Source organism: Phyllobates terribilis, unplaced genomic scaffold, assembly GCF_046119375.1.
Source record: "Phyllobates terribilis strain yellow unplaced genomic scaffold, ASM4611937v1 Scaffold_9__5_contigs__length_417890890, whole genome shotgun sequence".
In the NCBI taxonomy this organism is placed as follows: Eukaryota; Metazoa; Chordata; class Amphibia; order Anura; family Dendrobatidae; genus Phyllobates; species Phyllobates terribilis.
The window spans coordinates 3734307-3754288 of NW_027362769.1; the positions used below are offsets into that span (position 1 = coordinate 3734307).

The window sequence follows — 19982 nt, forward strand, 5'->3', positions numbered from 1 at the left end:
CAAAAAGTCACACAGTGCTCCTTCCCTTCTGAACTCTGCAGTGCTCAGTACTCAGGATAAATTGCACAAAAGTTTTTGGGCTCCATTTTTCTCCTCTTTCCTTGGGAAAATAAAAAATTGGGGCAAAAACATCATTTTTGTGGAAAAAGTTTGATTATTTTTTTTTTTTATTTTCACAGCTCCATGTTATAACCTTCTGTAAAGTACTTGGGGGCTCAGGGTGCTCACCACACATCTAGATAAGTTCCCAAAATGGTGTCACTTTTGGGGGGGTTTACACTGTTTAGGAACATCATGGGCTCCCCCAAATGCAAAATGGAGTCCGTTAATTATTCAAGCAAATTTTACAATCATAAAGTCAAATGGCGCTCCTTCCCTTTCGAACCCTGCCATGCGCCCAAACAGTGGTTTTTCCCCACATATGGGGTATCTGCATGCCCAGGGGAAATTGCACAACAAATTTTGGGGTCCATTTTTTCCTGTTACCCCTGTGAAAATTAAAAAAATTGGGTCTAAAGTAACATTTTTGTGAAAAGAGGTTAGAAGTTAATTTTTTTTGTTCCACATTCCAAAAATTCCTGTGAAGCACCTGAAGGGTTAATAAAGTTCTTGAATGTGGTTTTGAGCACCTTGAGGGGTGCAGTTTTTAGGATGGTGTCACTTTTGGGTATTTTCTGTCATATAGACCCCTCAAAGTGACTTCAAATGTGATGTGGTTTTGTAAATTTTGTTGGAAAAATGAGAAATCGCTGGTCAACTTTTAACCCTTATAAATCCCTAATAAAAAAAAAAAATTGGTTCCAAAATTGTGCTGATGAACTGATGAAAAGCAGACATGGGGGAAACGTTATTTATTAACTATTTTGTGTGACATCTCTCTGATTTAAGGGCATAAAAATTAAATTGCAAAATTTTCTAAATTTTCGCCAAATTTCCGTTTTTTCACAAATAAACGCAAGCGATATTGAAGAAATTTTACCACAATTATGAAGTACAATATGTCACGAATAAACAATCTCAATCAGGGGGATCCGTTGAAGCTTTCCAGAGTAATTACCTCATAAAGTGGCAGTGGTCAGAATTGTAAAAACTGGCCTGGTCATTAACGTGCAAACCACCTTGGGGGGTAATGGGGTTAATATTACACATACTACATATTGGGATAGGACATTTTTGAGATGGTCATACCTCTGTTTTTTATAATAAAAAAAATAAGTTGTAAAATACATACTTTTCTCATTGGAGGTGTCCCATTCTTTATTTTCAGAAGTAATTTCATAATTTTCCTCTCTTTCTGCTCTTCTGGACTAAGTGTTGATTCATCTACATCGACCTTTAATTGAAAGAAAAACAAAAAAAAATGATTTTCACAACAACCCTTTTCTCAAACATTTACAATTAGTTACAGTTCATTAAAGGAAGTCGGTCACCATTAAAAGGCAGGCACCATGTTATAGAGCAGAAGTGAGAAGAGTAAATTGACAATTTTGAGAGAAAAGATTCATTATAACCAGTGCTTTAACTCACTGCTCATTCTAAGATTTTCAGTCCAGTGGGCAGTCCTATTAGTGACTGACAGCAATCTCTGAATGCACACCTATACATAGAAAGGACTGCTCTCTGGACCAAAAGCCCAGAACAAGGGGCGGTTCAATTGATGAAAACCAGAATTTCAAATTTGCAAAAAAAAAAAAAAAGTAAAATAAGAATGGGGTATTGACGTTTCCAAATTCTGTAATGTTTTTACTCTTTTTTTTAATTGATTGAGCTGTGTGTGGGCTTATTTTTTTGTATTGCGAGATGATGACTATTGATTTCATACTGGGATAGATAATGTTTTAATCACTTAAAAGGGAATCTGTCAGCAGGTTTTTGCTTTGTAATCTGAAGACAGAAGGAGCTATTACACAGAATACTGAAATGTGTCACTTGTCAGAGTGCATACTGTTTACTAATTGTGAAGGATTAATCACTAAGATTAACATTGCTGGACTAATCAGGCAACCCCCACTCCTGTGATAAGCACCTCACTGCCTTTGGACTTTGTACAGAGCCTGGTGTGAGCGGGGCAGCTCTCTCAGCTCGGTTTCATTCTAATTCTAAAAGCTTCGATTGGGTCAGATCTGCTGCACCCAGTGAATTAAGTGATACATGGTTAGATTCAGCTTCTTTTTGCCTAAATTACACTGCTTTCACATGAGGTAGCAAAAATCTGCTGACAGATTCCCTTTAAATGAAGTGCAAGGCAATTCTGGCATTTTGACATTTTTTCCTTTACAGTGTTTACTACATGGGGTTAATTTTACAATTTGATAGACTGGGTTTTTACAAAAGTGGCATTAGTAAAGTACCATAATTTTTCAGACTATAAGACGCACTTTTTAACAAGAAAAACTATTGACTAACAGTGTTCGTATCATAGTCCGAAAGCAGGTTTCTGTAATGGAGGAAAAGGATGACAGAACTGCTCTCTCCTTCCCCACACGGGTATGTGTGAGGTACAGAGCAGGAGAGGAAGCTACAGAGACTGAAGGGAGGCTGCAGGAGCATAGCAGCTGCTGAACATTCTATCCAATTAACTCAAGGAGCCTTCAGGCCATGACCTGAAAGCTCCTTGAGTTAATCATGTGGGAGGTCCTTCAGCTGCTCAGATCATGTAGCCTCTGTTAAAGGTCCTAATCAGGAACTGCAAGTTAATGTAGTGATGTGTGTGTATTAGTTTGCATGTAACAGAGCTGTGTATGTGCCCGATATATGCATATGTGTGTGATACACACTGCCGAGAAACACTAACAATAGGTTTATTACTTACCTAGTTTACCCTATGATAATGACCCCTCCACTTTACACCACCAGGGAAGTTTTAATTAATAGGAAAAATGTCTTTCCTATTTTTTGCTGTCTAAACCTGGGGTGTGTCTTATGGTAAGGTGCGTCTTATAGTCCGAAAAAAAACACTTTATTTACATTTCAAAAGTATTTATTTTCAATTCGGTAAAATAGAGAAGGGGGTGTTTCAAATTTTTATATTTCAAAAATGTTATCCCCTCAGAGGACTTGAATCTGCGATTGCAGTACCATAGTATTGCAGTATATACGGAAAATCTCACATTGAACAAAAAAACCTGACTGAAAAACAGCAATTAAGTCACCACACTTCCCTCAACAAAATGCAATAAAAAGAAATCACTGTCATATGTACTTAAAATATATTTAAAAGCTACAGCCCAGTATCCAAAAAAACAAGACCTCATTCAGAACAATGCAGCATTACCCATTTATTTATGCAGGCCATTTTACTGTACTATGAGTGCTGTAAAAATGAAACCCCAAAAAACAATGGCAACTTGCTTTTTCCAACATTTCACCCCACTTGGATTTTTTTTCCTTGTTCATCCCTACATTGTATAGTAAAATGAATGGTAGTGCTCAAAAAAACAACTCATCTTGCAATTAAAAGGAACCTGTCATGTCCTGTCTATGTAAACTGCCCCCATTGCGTTGTTAGTGATGCAATCTCAGGAGCAGAGATCTTGGGAGAGGAGATCTTAATCAGAGCATGTGCCGCCTCGGGCGGCCATTTCCCCCGGAACCGCCGCATGAGAAAGTGTGGAAGGTGCGGGGCTCCAGCTTTTACAAAAGGACGGCAGAGCCCCCACACCACCGGACCGCAAGCCAGGGCACCGCAAGCCATCTTCTGACTTCTGCCTCTGCCGGAGACAGAAACTTCAGGCTGCAGCGATCTCCCGACTCCTGCCAACTGGGACCCCGCTCCACCAACGCCTCAGCCCCCCAGATAAGCCGATTATAAACACACACCGGTTTATTAAAAAAAAAAAAAAAAAAAAAAACTTTTTTCTTTTTCTGCTCCCCAAAATTTGGGGTGCGTCATATAAACCGATGCGTCTTATAATCCGCAAAATACGGGAAGTATATAAAGTGCTATATACTCATTATATTAGCACCAATTTGGATGAAAAAGGCGTATTAGTGATGCACATTGCATCACTAACAATGCAATGGGGGCAGTTTATATAGTAGACAGGACATGACAGGTTCGCTTAAAGTCCTCAAAACTAGGTCAGTTGAATGATAAGTAAAAAATATTGTCTGTACCCTTATTTATTCACGTTGCGTTTTTGCTGTGTTTATGAAAATTAAAAGCTACTTTTTACAGTACCTGCAAAAGCTTTGTAGCTTAGAAATAAATGAGCAATTGTAAAAAAAAAAAAAAAAAAACAGCAAAAAAACCCACCCATTTTTTTCTGAAAAAAAACAAACAAATGCAGGTACAGCAGGATGTGAAGCAAGGCTGTGGAGTTGAAGTCGTTGTCCATTTTGGTGGAGTCGGATGTCGTATAAAATGGATTAAGACTCCAAAAATATTTAATTGGGTACAGTAGTTCAATGCAGGATGTGCTGTAAATGTTTTCATAAGAATTTGGGAAAGTTATGAAATGTCCTATAAATGTTTGTTTTATTCCTGATCTAAGGATTTAAGATTTTAGTTGAGAAATCTGTGCTGCATTTTATGCACATGCTTAGTAGTTGATGCAGGGCTGTGGAGTCGGAGTCATGGAGTCGGAGTCATGGAGTCGGGAGACAGGGAAATTAAGGAGTCGAAGGTTTGGCTTACCGACTCCACGGACCTGTGGGCAACCCATTAACTCATTTATTTTTGTGATTTTTCCAAGTTTAAACCATAATGTCTTGGTGTCCTCATAGGAGCATGGCTGTTAATATTAGTACAGTTTAATTAAATTGGTGATGTGTTAAAGTAAGCAATGGCCTTCAAATTTAACCTCTTAACCACCGCCGTAACGCATTTTTACGGCAGCAGTTAAGGGTAATTATGCCTCAGCGCCGCTCTTTCACGGTACTGAGGCATTAGTGTATAGAGCCGCCCGGCAGCGGCGATTCCCGCGAGTGTCAGCTGTGTATGACAACTGACACCCCGCAACATCTGCCCCGGCCAGTTTCGATGCAGCACCTTTCAGCAGGATTGTGCTCAGTAAACTACATACACTGTCAGGGGTGCAACATTACACTGATTAAAATGATACCTGGGTTGATTAAACCGTCCTGTGGCTCTTGTGTAATCTTTACTTTCAGTTTGGAGATCTGATATGCTTGTGCTTCAGGGCGGCCTGTGGCGTGGGCTCCATCTGGTGCTCTGCTTACATATTCAGCTATATGCTCTTATCACAGCTCACTGATCATTCAGCGACTGCCTCCTATTTTACCTAATCCCGCATTACTGGATGCATTATGTAAAATAGGAGGCAGGTCAGTGTAGGCACAGTGAGTAGTCATAAGACCATACAGATGAATAAGTATATAGAGCACCAGATAGAGCCCACGCCAAAGCACGGGCATATCATTTTTCCCTTCACCCATGACAGCACACCTTAGAGAGGATCCGCCCTTCGAGGACAGGAAACCATCTGAAATAAAAAGGGCGGCACCCCTCCCCCGCTTCAGTTGGTTTCCTGCCCTTGATGGGAATCCTCATGAAGTAATCAGGCGGCTGTCATGCTGAAGAGACTTACCCAGGCCTGTCCCGACACAGGAAGAGCAGGCTTTTGTCCGTGGCACCGGCCTTCAGGTGCTGGTACCGCCGTATGCAGGTTCCCCGGGGACCTGTTGCACGTGCGGGCGCAGAGATCCTGGGCTTCCGTACACCGCCGCGCATGTGACCGGAAGGGACCGTGGTCACGTGCCTCTGACGTCATGGCGCGGGGCACGCTGGGTAGGGCGTGCCTCGATGACGTCGGGGGCGGCGCCGGAGAAAAGATGGCGGCGCCCTGTATAATGCCGTTCGGCATGGCAAAACGCTGGCGGCGTTTGCGCTGGGGAAACGGCAGCCAGGGGGAGGGGGATAATCACTGGAAGGAGACCGCAGGGATCTGGAGGTGGCTGACGCCGCCCATCTCCCTATATTAAGGAGCACCTGGGGTCAGAAGGCTGCTCAAAGTCCTGACAATGTCTGACATGGAGCAGCAACAGCTGTCGCAACGGCCATAGTCGCTACCGCCTTTATCACCACCTCCGTCTGCTCGCCGGTCTAGAGGGTCCAGCGGAAGGAGCAGTAGTAGTCCCAGTCAGAAGGGTAAAGCTTTTCAGGACTCCACGGTCTCCAGGAGGGATGCGTCACGTATCCTGAAACAGTCTTCAATTCCGGTATCCGCAGTGGCGGGGTGAGTGATCTTCGTGAATGTCACTAGATAGATTTGCTAATGAGACTCCTATTGTGTGTTTAAATCACCAGGAGGAACCCAGGAAAGTTACCGCCAAGAAGCGGAACAGGGAATGTGCGATATGCAAATGCCCGCTAGCAATAGACTGGCAGAAGGAGCTCTGCTTGGACTGCATTAAGAAAACTATTTGTGAGGGTACCCCGGATTTTGCAGCTAGCCTCAGGTGTGTCATCAGATCAGAGGTAGAGTGTTCCCTTCAAAAAATCATGAGAAAAAGAAGAAAAATCATATATCTGATCCTTCTTCTGACTGACTTCTCTGTGTTATTGGATGGAGAGTGTTGTAGTGGGGCCTCGTCCTCATAATCTTCAGACAGTGATAGAGGGGGGAGACCATGCTTCCCTATAGAAGACACAGATAGATTGGTAAAGGCTCTCAGAACCACTATGGGGTTAAAGGAAGATAAATCCGTTAAGTCCCTAGAGGACATCATGTTTGCAGGGTTAGAAGTAAAGAAAAAACGCACCTTCCCGGTGAACGCTAAGGTCCAGGCACTTATCAATAGAGAATGGAGGAAGCCTGAGAAAGTAGGCGCCTTGCCTTCATCCTCAAAGAGGAAGTATCCCTTTGAACTAAAAGGACTCTGAAAACTGGGACAAGGTGCCAAAAATTGACGCTGCGGTGTCTAGATCATCAAAAAGATTGGCACTCCCTCTTGAAGACTCAGGGATACTTAGAGACCCCTTAGACAAGAAGGCGGATACCTTTTTAAAGCATACTTGGGAATCCGCAGGAGGAGGTCTAAAGCCAGCCATTGCAGGAACATGAACTCCTCGTTCCCTTATGATATGGTTACAGCAGTTGGAAGATCAGCTGAAAGATAAAGACCTCAAGGGAAAAAATTCTAGCCAACCTCCCCATTACATGGTGCAGCTGCCTTTCTAGCAGATACCTCTGCTAACTCAGTAAAACTGGCAGCTAGGTCGGCTGGTCTATCAAACGAAGCTAGACGAGCTCTGCGGCTCAAGGGATGCCCTGGAGACTTACAATCAAAGTCTAGATTGTGTTCTATCCCCTGTGACAGCCAATTTCTTTTTGGCCAAAAATTGAACGATGTCCTTGAGAAAGTGAGCAACAAAAAAGGAAGGTTCCCTGGGTTTTCGGCGGACGCCAGGAAGACCTATTTTCGGAAGGGGAAATTTAGTAGCGGCAGCCCCCCCCCCTCCCCCCGGGAGAATAAGAAAGTGGAATTTTAACAACAAGAAAGAGTCCAGATATATGTTTGGGGGTCCCTCCGCCGCCTCGAAAAAACCTCCACAATGACGCCAGGCCACAAGTTGGAGGGTGACTCAGTTTGTTCAGGCCTGGGCCTGGGAAAACATTTCCTCCAGTCCCTGAGTCCTCAACATAGTGAGAGATGAACTAAGGATTCAATCCCTTCAGCAGCCACGCCGCTCATTTGTGATAACTCCTGTAAGAAAATCCCCAGACGAACAGCTGGCCCTAGAATCAGAGATCTTGAGCCTGTTGAACAAACAAGTGCTATGCGAAGTTCTGGTCAGTCAAAAAGGAAGGGGATTTTATTCCCCGCTCTTTCTAATAAAAAAAACGGACGGTTCATTCAGAGCTATTATAAGTCTAAAAGGCTTTAACCGATTTGTAGACAGCCATACATTCAAAATGGAATCGATAAATTTAACAATAAAGCTTCTTTTTCACAATTGCTTTATGGCAGTGATAGATCTCAAAGACACGTATTATCACGTCCCAATCCACTCAGATCATCAAAAGTATCTAATGGTTGCTCTTTACATCCAAGGAAATTGCAGACACTTCCAGTTCCAAGCTCTTCCCTTCGCGTTGTCGATTGCTCCAAGGGTATTCACCAAGCTGATAGCCGAGTTGACAGCCTTTCTTCGCATTCAAAATACAGTTATAATACCATATCTGGATGAATTCCTTATAGTGGGGAATTCAGAGAGCCACTGTATTTCACAACTAAATCAAGTCATGGCTGGATGGTCAATACCCAAAAATCAAGGCTAGAACCCGAAAGGGTCCAGGCCTTTCTGGGGTTTACTCTAAACTCCGAGTGTCAGACTTGTCTTGTACCCGACAGCAAAATAGACAAAGTCACAAATTTGGTCTCAGCAGCCATACACACCACAGACATGTCCTTAAGGAAGGCTATATCCCTGCTAGGTACTCTAACATCATGCATTCCGGCGGTCAAGTGGGCCCAATTTCACACAAGAAACCTTCAGTGGGAAATCTGGTCAGCACAAAGATTGTTAAAAGGGTATTTAGAAGGAAAGGTACATCTCTCCTTGCGAACCAGGAACGCCCTCTTGTGGTGGGCAGACAGGTCAAATTTATCTTTGGGGGTCCAGTGGGACACGACAGTACAAAACATCATCATGACTGATGCAAGTAACTCAGGGTGGGGAACACACCTAGAAAATCAGAATTCAAGGCTCTTTGTCATTCCTAGAGAAAAAAAAAAGGGAATTCAAATCTAAAAGCTATGGGCAGTGAGGAACGCTTTAGAAGGCTTCCTCCCTTTACTCCAGGGTCGTCATGTTCGGGTTATGTCGGATAACAGAACCACAGTGGCCTGCATAATCCACCAGGGGGAACAAGATCTCATTCTCTTCTGGAAGCAGTAGGCAGAAGATTTTGCTCCGCTATTTGAAAAAGCCTATCTCTTACGGCGCTACTTATACGACGCATATAAAACACGAGAGCAGACTTCCTAAGCCGCAACAAGTTGAGACAAGGGGAATGGGCCCTGAATCCCAGAGTATTCCAACAGATAGTACAGCTGTGGGGTCTACTAGAGATAGATTTGTTCGCCGACAAAAACAACAGGAAAGTGGAGAAGTTCTGCTCACTAGATCCAAGGGGAAACCCATTGGCAATAGATGCTCTCCAGATTCCTTGGAGCTTCAAGTGGGCCTATGCCTTCCCTCCAATAGCTATGATACCTCTGGTAGTGAGGAAGATCAGGAAGGATCAAACAAGAGTGATTCTCCTAGCCCCATTCTGGCCAAAGAGATCATGGTTATCCCTTTTGAGGATGATGTCACGATCAGACCCATGGATCCTACCAGAGACCCCGGACCTTCGAGCTCAGGGACCAATATTCCACTCTCAAGCGAAGGGTTTCCACCTAGCAGCGTGGAATTTGAGAGGGCAATATTGAGGGGCAAAAGTTTTTCGTCAGGTTTAGTGTCTACCCTATTAAAAAGTAAAAGCCCATAACCACCAAAATCTATGGTAGAACATGGCGAAAAATTTTAGATTTCCTAAGAAAGCCATTAAGCCAAAAACCTCAAATTAATTCCATCCTGGAGTTCTTACAGAAAGGGTTTGAGTTAAGTCTGGCTACCAGTACACTTAAGGTCCAGGTTTCTGCCTTGGGTGTGCTATATAACCATAACCTCGCAGCCAATAAATGGATTACAAGGTTCATTAAATCTTGTGGTAGATCTAGGCCAGTCTCAATACCCAAAGTTTCTCCATGGAACCTAAATTTAGTACTTGATGCCCTAACTATGAAACCCTTTGAACCAGTTCAGGAGTTGTCTGCAAAATACATAACTCTCAAAACAATTATTTTGGTAGTTTTAACATCAGCCCATAGAGTAAGTGATTTGCAGGCCCTATCCATAAATCCTCCATATTCACAAATATTTGAGGATAGAACAGTATTGAGGCCTGATCCAGCCTACCTTCCTATGGTTGCGCTCAAGTTTCATAGATCACAGGAAATTGTTCTGCCCTCCTTTTGTAACAGCCCAAAGACCCCAGGGGAGCAAACGTTTCATAACCTTGACGTTAGAAGGGCTCTATTACAATACATAAAAGTAACTAGCCAGTGTAGACTTAGCCAATCCCTGTTCGTAGCCTTCCAGGGGAGTAGGAAGGGTTATGAGGTGACAAAAGCAACTATAGCCAGATGGATTAGGGAAGCCATCTGCTTAGCCTACTAGACTAGTAACACCCCGATCCCCGACGGCATCAAGGCTCACTCCACCAGAGCCGTGGCTACCTCCTGGGCAGAGAAGGCAGAGGTATCGATAGATCAGATCTGTAAGGCCGCTACATGGCCATCACCATCTACCTTTTTCAAACACTACCATTTGGATCTATCCTGCCTATCTGACTTAAACTTTCGTAGAAGGGAGCTGCAAGCGGTGGTCCCTCCCTAAGGTGTTTCTTTCTCCAAAATTCTCTCAGGCGTGCCGTCATGGGTGAAGGGAAAACACCAATGTTACTTACCGGTAGCCGTTTTTTCCAGAACCCATGACAGCACCCGTATATTTCCCCCCCTTCTTTCTCACTATATGGGTGTGCACGTTTGTTGGGTGTTATTTGATGTGGTGTTGGATTTTGTATATAACTCTTTTATGGAGGTCCTCTCAATGCTCTATAACCAACTGAAGCGGGGGAGAGGTGCCGCCCTTTTACTTCAGATGGTTTCCTGTCCTCGAAGGGCGGATCCTCTCTCAGGTGTGCTGTCATGGGTTCTGGAAAAACCGGCTACCGGTAAGTAACCTTGGTGTAGTTCCAAACTGAAAGTAAAGATTACACAAGAACCACAGCAGGGATTTCATCAAGCAAGGTATCATATTAATCAATGTAATGTTGCCCTCCTGACAGTGTATGTGTTTTACGGAGCACAATCCTGTTGACAGAAGTACTTAAAAGGGTTAAAGCGCACGTCAATCGTGATTTAAGTGGTTACAAGGAGGTCGCAAGACCCTCCTTAGTAGCCATCAGACCTCCGTGATGAAAATTGTGGGCCCCGATGGTCTCCAGGGTGCCCTGAGATCATGTGATGTTCCCAGAGTTCGGTTCCCAGAAGTACTGCAGTGTATGAGATCAGCACTCAAAGTGAAATTACACATGTCTCAGAGTGGGACATAGTGAAAAAGAAAGGTCCACAATTTTGGACCGAAACTATGCCGTATGGGCTATGAAACCTAATCACTTTATTCTACTTTGTGTGCTGCCTCCATATTTTTGCATGGATATATACATTGTGGATAATAGTATTTTTTGTGATAAATTTTTTTCTTTAACAAATATGCTATGGATATACTACTCCTGAAGATGGAATATTTACAAGAGGAAATTTCAATCCTAAGTGTAAGTATTTTGAACACAGAGGTTAAATTAAAGGAATTGGTGAATCCTGAGACATGGTCAAAATTTAAAGAGGTAGTTAATACACGGCTACAAAAAGTTAAAATTGATCTAGAAGAAACTAAGACATAAGTGGACAAGGGACACGGAGGACCACCAGCTGGGTAATATTTATGGCTGGCAGAAAAATGGAGGCAGAGCTGTCTTTGATAAGAAATCCTATAATAGATCAGGTGGTTATAAAGACAGTCCCTAGAGAGTATATGTATAATACCTTACATTTTCCAAACCGTATTTCCAGAAAGATTGATGGAAACAGGGGACAATGGAGGACAAGAAGAGGTGGAAGGAAACACGACCGTGGAGAAAAGGGAAACAAGACAAAGAAACCGGATGAATCCATCGAAACAGACAACCGTGAGGTCAAAGAACAGAATTGGTAGTTAATCTTTCCTCTAAAAATTTGTCCATAGAGGCGATTAATGTTTTGTCCAAGGGTTTATCATTTAGTTTTAATACACATGTGAACTGGTTTAAACTTGAAACTGAACTATAAAAGTTTTTTAGATCTATAAAATTAAAGTATTGGTATGGCAGAAGTGATAAAAAAACGGATAAAAATACGGATATTGATAACACCAAAAATGTTTTGAGGTTACATGATGTGAAGCTCAGTAACAAGAGTGACTTTGTACCTTTAATTAATGTGCCCGCTATAGAAGCCTACCTCACTGCAGTAAATAGAGATATTGAGGACTTGAAACGGTCCTACACTAGGAATACTTTCAGACATCCTAATTTTACCAAGAATGTATATAGAGTTATGGATTCTTTGATCCATGACAGTTAAATATATAGCTGAAGTAGAGAGACAGTCATCGGAGACCGAGGTATATGAGGAATTAAATGGGGATCCTAAATATGTAATTATGAGGAAAATTAAATTCATCCTAGATGAAGCTATCCATCAAAATATCATTGATGAAGATCTATATAAATTTCTTATGCATGATAATCCTGTTATATCGGTGATATACATACTCCCTAAAATACAAAAGTCTCTTGTAAATCCCCCCGGACGTCCAATAGTCTCAGGGAGCAATTCCCTATTCAGCTGTATTGGTATATATCTTGATAGGGTCTTAGGTCCTCTAACTAGACAAGCAACATCTTGTGTGTTGGACACTACAAATTTTTTAAGGAAATTAAATTTGGTTGCTATCGAAAGTAAAATAATTTTGGCTTCCTTTGACAGGACCTCTTTGTACACGTCAATTAATCATGAAGTGGGACTTGCGGCAGTGAGTAAGAAACTGGGTGAGACTGATTATACACCAAGGAAAAGTGACTTTATCATGTGTCTGTTGGAGCTAGCATTGAAAAATAATTATTTCCTCTTTGGTGATAATTATCTACAACGTAGAGGGACGGCAATGGGGGCCAGTATGGCTCCCGCATATGCTAACTTGACCATGATGGTCATGGAGGAGGACCTTATATATGTGTCCCACCACTTCAAACATGTTCGGGGATGGTGGAGATACATACATAGATGATGTCCTCCTCCTCTGGTCTGGATCTATGGAGGAATTGGTGGAATCCCAAGTCTTTTTGACTAACCTGGATAGTGATATTAAATTTACACTTTTGAGCTCAGATACAGAGATACAATTTTTGGATGTTCTGATTAAGTAGGAGAATCATAAATTGAGTATGGAATTGCTTGTTAAAGCGACGGATAATTCATTACGATATGATAGCCATCACCCACGTAAAATGGTGGAATCCTTACCATATAGTCAGTAGGAGAATTGTTAGCAATGAAAGTAGACTTGGGACTACTTTGGACTCTATGGTTGACAGATTTAGGGAGAGGAAGTACCCCAAAACACTGTTGAATAAATGGAGGGATAAGGTTGAAAAAAATAGATCGTAATATCCTTTTGGATAAAAAAAGCCAGTGGGGATACTACTTTGGAGAGAGTCCCATTGGTTACCACCTTTTGTGAACAGAGAAAATATGTGGCAAATATTGTTAAATATTGGCCTATGCTTAATAGATGTCTGCCGGAAATGAAAGTTTAAAATGCCCCTGTTAATTTCATATAAATGGACTAAGAACATTAGAGATGATTAATACGGGCGGATATTAGTCCTCAGAAGACAATAACCCAGGGTTCACTAACTGGGAGACAAAGATTGGGTTGTTTCCCATGTCTCAAATGTGTGAATTGTCCAAGTATGCTAAAAGGAGATAAAATTCAACATCCAATAAGTATATAATCCAATAAGATAAAATAACATCCAATATCAAGACTCTTCAGACCTACAGATCACTACCCATTCCTGCTAATACATGTGGGGACAAATGACACCGCAAGAAAGGACCTGGAAACCATCTGCAGTGACTTTGAAGACTTAGGCAAGAAAGTGAAAGAATTGGGAGCGCAGGTGGTCTTCTCATCCATCCTCCCAGTGGATGGCCATGGAACAATGAGGTGGAATAAGATTCTACAGGTGAACAACTGGCTACGTCGATGGTGCCGTCAACAAGGATTTGGATTTCTGGATCACGGAATGAATTACCTATACGATGGACTACTTGCTAGAGATGGGGTGCACCTTGCGAAGACTGGAAAACATGTATTTGGAAGTCGCCTTGCTACACTCATCAGTAGAGCTTTAAACTAGAACAATGTGGGAAGGGAAGCAAAAGGCCAGAAAAAGCCATACACATGACAAAGACTATTGAGATCTCTGCTACTGGAAGTGGAAAGGAAGAACAAAGACAAAACAATTTAAATAATAAAAATATGGGAGGAAGAGAAACCAATCACAAACTACAATGTTTCTATACAAATGCACAAAGCATGGGGAACAAACAAGGAGAATTGGAACTACTAATGCAGGAAAAGGAATATGATGTCATTGGAATCACTGAAACTTGGTGGGACGATACACATGATTGGAATAAAAGGCTAAAAGGATACAACTTATTTGCAAGAAACAGACTTGATAAACGAGGAGGAGGTGTCGCATTGTATGTTAGAAAAGCGTATATCTGCACAGAGATTGAAGCTTCAGAGACTGGGAGTTCTGTGGAAACTGTTTGGGTAAGAATACAAGGAGAGAACAACGGAAAGGACACCATTGTAGGCATTTACTACAGGCCACCTGGGCAAGCTGAAGATATGGATGAACTCTTTATGTATCAAATGACCAAGTTCTCCAAAAAATATGACGTAGTGGTCATGGGAGATTTCAACTATCCAGACATTTGTTGGGAATCTCTCTCAAGTAAAACTAACAGGTCAAGCAAATTCTTATCCTCTCTTGCTGACAACTTTATCTTCCAAAAGGTAGGGGAGAAAACAAGGGGATCTGCTACTTTGGATCTAATCCTTATAAACAGGGAGGAAATGGTTGAGGAGGTAAAGGTGGCTGGGACCCTAGGAGGCAGCGATCATGCTATTATAGAATTTTGGATAACTAGAGGAGGAAGACATGTGAAGACTCAAACTTCAAGGTTAGATTTTAGAAAGGCAGATTTTAAGAGACTCAGAAAGAGAATAGGAGGGATCCAATGGCTGGATGTCCTTAAGGACAAAAATGTCCAGGAAGGATGGGAAATTTTTAAAAATGAGATTCTCAAAGCACAATTGTTAACAATCCCGAAAAGTAGGAAGAATGGGAAGCATTTAAGGAAACCAGGATGGATGAACACAGAACTTAAACACATGCTAAAAAGAAAGAAAGAAATGTTTATTAAATGGAAAGAGGGAGGCATATCTAAAGAAGATTATAATGCAGTCTGCAGATCCTGCAGGGCACGTATCAGGTTAGCTAAAGCTGACAATGAATTAAGGCTTACAAGAGATGTCAAAAGCAATAAAAAAGGATTTTGGGGGTATGTCAAAAGTAAAAGAAAAGTCAAAGATGCTATAGGATTTTTACAGGATGAAAATGGAGAAATGGTAAGAGAGGATGTTGAGAAGGCCGAACTTTTTAACTCCTATTTTGCATCTGTTTTCGCTCAGAAAGAAAATGTAACATCAACTGATCTTCACTGTCCTTTTAAAGGAATAGAGGAATCCAAGTTATCTGTAAACAGAAAGATTGTGAGGGAATATTTAGCTAGCATAAATGAGTTCAAGTCTCCAGGTCCAGATGAATTACACCCCAGAGTACTGAAGGAGATCGTAGAAGAAATTTTAGAACCACTCTCCATAATCTTTGAAAATTCTTGGAGAACAGGAGAAGTCCCAGAAGACTGGAGAAGAGCAAATGTTGTTCCTATCTTCAAAAAGGGGAAGAAGGTGGACCCAGGGAACTATAGGCCGGTGAGTCTGACTTCTATACCAGGAAAGATCTTTGAACAAATTATTAAACAACATGTATGTAAGTACATGGATAAGAATGAAGTGATTAACCAGAGTCAGCATGGGTTTGTAACTAACAAGTCATGTCAGACTAACTTAATTTCCTTCTATGACAGAATCACTGACTGGGTGGATCAGGGAAATGCTGTAGATATAGTATATCTTGACTTCAGCAAAGCATTTGACAAAGTATCTCACACCATCCTTATTGAAAAAATGACCAAGTATGCAATGGACCAGGCAACTGTTAGGTGGATTCATAACTGGCTTAGTGATCGGACTCAAAGGGTGGTTGTAAATGGCTTCACATCCAGCTGGATGAATGTCTCAAGTGGGGTACCACAGGGCTCCGTCCTGGGACCTGTATTGTTCAACATCTTTATCAATGATTTAGATGAAGGAATTGAGGGTAAACTGATTAAATTTGCTGATGACACAAAGCTAGGAGGGATAGCTAATACTAGAGAAGAGAGAGAGAGGATTCAAAAAGACCTAAATAAACTGGAGCAGTGGGCAGCAACCAACAGAATGGTTTTTAACAGGGAAAAATGCAAAGTACTACATCTGGGCAATAAAAATGAAAAAAGCATATACAGAATGGGAGGAATAGAGCTAAGCAACAGTACATGTGAAAAAGACTTAGGTATACTAATAGATCATAGACTGAACATGAGTCAACAGTGTGATGCAGCAGCAAAAAAGGCAAATACAATTCTGGGATGTATTAACAGAAGCATACAGTCTAGATCACGTGAAGTCATTATCGGTCTTTACTCCTCTTTGGTCAGACCTCATCTGGAATACTGTGTACAGTTTTGGGCACCACATTTTAAAAAAAGACATAGACAAACTGGAGCAAGTTCAGAGAAGAGCGACCAGAATGGTGACTGGTCTGCAAACCATGTCCTATGAGGAACGGTTACAGGATTTGGGAATGTTTAGCTTGCAAAAAAGAAGACTGAGAGGAGACTTAATAGCTGTCTACAAATATGTCAAGGGCTGTCACATTGTAGAAGGATCATCTTTATTCTCATTTGCACAAGGAAAGACTAGAAGCAATGGGATGAAACTAAATGGGAGGAGACAGATTAGATATTAGAAAAAACTTTTTGACAGTTAGGGTGATTAATGAGTGGAACAGGCTGCCACGAGAGGTGGTGAGTTCCCCTTCAATGGACGTCTTCAAACAGAGGCTGGACAGACATCTGTCTGAGATGATTTAGTGAATCCTGCTTTGAGCAGGGGGTTGGACCAGATGACCCAGGAGGTCCCTTCCAACTCTACCATTCTATGATTCTATGATTCTATGAGTGATATATACAACCAAAATACTATCTTACATGCTCTTCTGACTATATTGTCTATTTACTGCAGTGCCCGTGTAATTTATTATATATCGGTGAGACAACTACAGATTTTAAGACTAGGATGAACAATAATACACTATTAGGAAGAAAAGACTCAATTTACCTGTCTCTAAACATTTCATAGAGAAAGGACATCTTGAGAAACAACTGAAATTTAGGATTATTGCCCATATACCCCCACTTAGAAGAGGAGGAGATAGGGTGCGCCTCCTCAAGATTAGGGAACTTGAATCGATTAGGAGACTTAATACTTTGAAATCACACTGCCTTAATAGTGACTTTAAATTGAGTGTGACTCTAGAAATGATCGCTTGCCTAATTTTCTCTCCTTTGTGAATTTGTTTGTCGTACATGGTATAAATCTTAGGCGTTTTTATTAATTTTTATATTCTTTTTTCTTTGATTCTTTAGATCTGCTGGTGCTGTAGGACAACGAAAGACATGACTCATCCCCATATATTATTGAGATCGTAATGTGTTATGAATTATAAATCATATATAAACCTTTTTTTTTTTTTTTATATTGCGCTATGTTGGATTAGGAATGTGGATTTCATTATATGCACTTACCTTGGAGTCCGTGATCCAATATGATTATACAGTTCTATTTATGACATGCTTACCCTTGTATGGTTCTAGGGTAGATGTGTTCCTCACAGGTTCATATCTCTCCTATACCTTTGGCCTCTGGGTTGCATACTCCAGCATATGGGGGGCGTTACCATGCTACTTGGGTCTATGTCTTATTTTAAATCACAGGATATTTGCTTTAATGCTTTATTATTTGGATACAGTACTCCTATTTGTAATATCTCCGATATTGTATGAAAATTGGGCAAGTTTCCCATCTCCAATATGGTGGGCAGTACTCTTTATACTGCTTTGTGCCTCTAGATCATATGAAGCCCATGATGCTCTATGGTGTGACCAGGTAACAGATGTTATGGGCGAAATGCCCTTTTCCAAGATGGAGCCGGTATACCCGGTCTTCTAGTGCACAGATGCACTACATCCTTACATCCTATTCTGACATGCGTGGTATTAGCTACAGGAACGCTGAGATTTTGGCGCTATATGCAAATGAAAATTGGGGTGAGCCATGTTTTCCTTTTTGTATACACAGCTGCTGAATATAATCAATTATGTATTGATATGAGTGTTATGGCTAGAAGCCCGTTTACATTGTATTTTTGCACTGTCACTTTACACTGATTATGTACCATCATGTCTTGTAATATTATTTATCTGAAAGATTATGTATATTATGCACTTTTCATGTAATTGCTGCTGATTACCATTGTAATTAGATCGCCTTAAATATTCTGCACTTGCACCTTACCTATGCTTGAGAAAGGTCCACAATTTTGGATCGAAATGTTGCCATATGGGCTATTAAACCTTATCACTTTAGTCTACTCTGTGTGCTGCCTCCATTTTTGCATCTCTCTCTCGCTCTATATATATATATATATATATATATATATATATATATATATATATATATATATATATATATATATATATATATATATATATATATATATATATATATATATATATATATATATATATATATATATATATATATATATATATAGATCTATATCTCTATCTATATATCTATAAATGTGTGGTGTGTTTATATATACACACAGTGGTCCATAATGAATAAAATTAAAAAGCGGTCTATAGGGCGCAAAAAGCACAATAGACCGCTTTTTTATTTTATTCAATTTGGACCACTTTCAGTCCTCCTTTGGGGGGTTAGAGGCAGGAGCAGTTTATAGTTAATCATTCTCAAATCCCCCCACTATAAAATTGCCCTTTGGCTGCTCAACTCAGGACCTGCGGTTGGGGGCTGCACTCTAACTTTCAGGACCTGTGGTGATGCACATCTGATCCTGAATCACGTGATCTGTGGGCGGACACGTGGCCTGCAATTTTGGAACCTGGAAGCGGTCTACAACACCTGGTGTGCCAAGCTAACTATACCTTGTGGTGAGACGTGCCTGCTCCTTCCATCCTCACACTAACACCGCAGTAGTGCAGGGGTGCACAACTCCAACAGGTCAGTGGCCTTTTGGCTGTTTCTGTCACATCTACCTATCAGGTGCTTCACATAGCGCGCTTTTTCTCCCTTTCTCATAAAATTAAAAATATATATATATATATATATATATATATATATATATATATATATATATATATATATATATATATATATATATATATATATATATATATATATATATATATATATATATATATATATATATATATATATATATACATACATACACACAGTCATATGAAAAAGTTTGGGCACCCCTATTAATCTTAAGCTTAATGTTTTATAAAAATTGGTGTTTTTGCAGCAGCTCTTTCAGTTTGATATATGTAATAACTGTTGGATACAGTAATGTTTCTGCCTTGAAATGAGGTTTATTGTACTAACAGAAAATGTGCAATCTGCATTCAAACAAAATTTGACAGGTGCATAAGTATGGGCACCTCACCAGAAAAGTGACATTAATATTTAGTAGATCCTCCTTTTGCAAAAATAACAGCCTCTAGTCGATTCCTGTAGCTTTTAATGAGTTCCTGGATCCTGGATGAAGGTATTTTTGACCATTCCTCTTTACAAAACAATTCCAGTTCAGTTAAGTTTGATGGTCGCCGAGCATGGACAGCCTCTTCAAATGATCCCACAGATGTTCAATGATATTCAGGTCTGGGGACTGGGATGGCCATTCCAGAACATTGTAATTGTTCCTCTGCATGAATGCCTGAGTAGATTTGGAGCGGTGTTTTGGATCTTTGTCTTGCTGAAAGATCCATCCACTGCGTAACTTCGACTTTATCACTGATTCTTGAACACTATTGCCAAGAAT

The 19982-nt window shown here is 40.8% G+C and overlaps 1 protein-coding gene across 2 annotated transcripts in view; it reads right to left on the reverse strand.

Annotated features, from left to right (window-relative positions):
- SF3B1 (splicing factor 3b subunit 1) overlaps positions 1–19982 on the reverse strand; it is a 277913-nt gene that overhangs the window by 159498 nt on the left and 98433 nt on the right. For both annotated transcript variants that reach the window (XM_073646292.1, XM_073646293.1), the window contains one exon: positions 1232–1333. In XM_073646292.1, coding sequence (XP_073502393.1) covers positions 1232–1333 — 102 coding nt within the window. The remainder of the gene's footprint in view (positions 1–1231; positions 1334–19982) is intronic.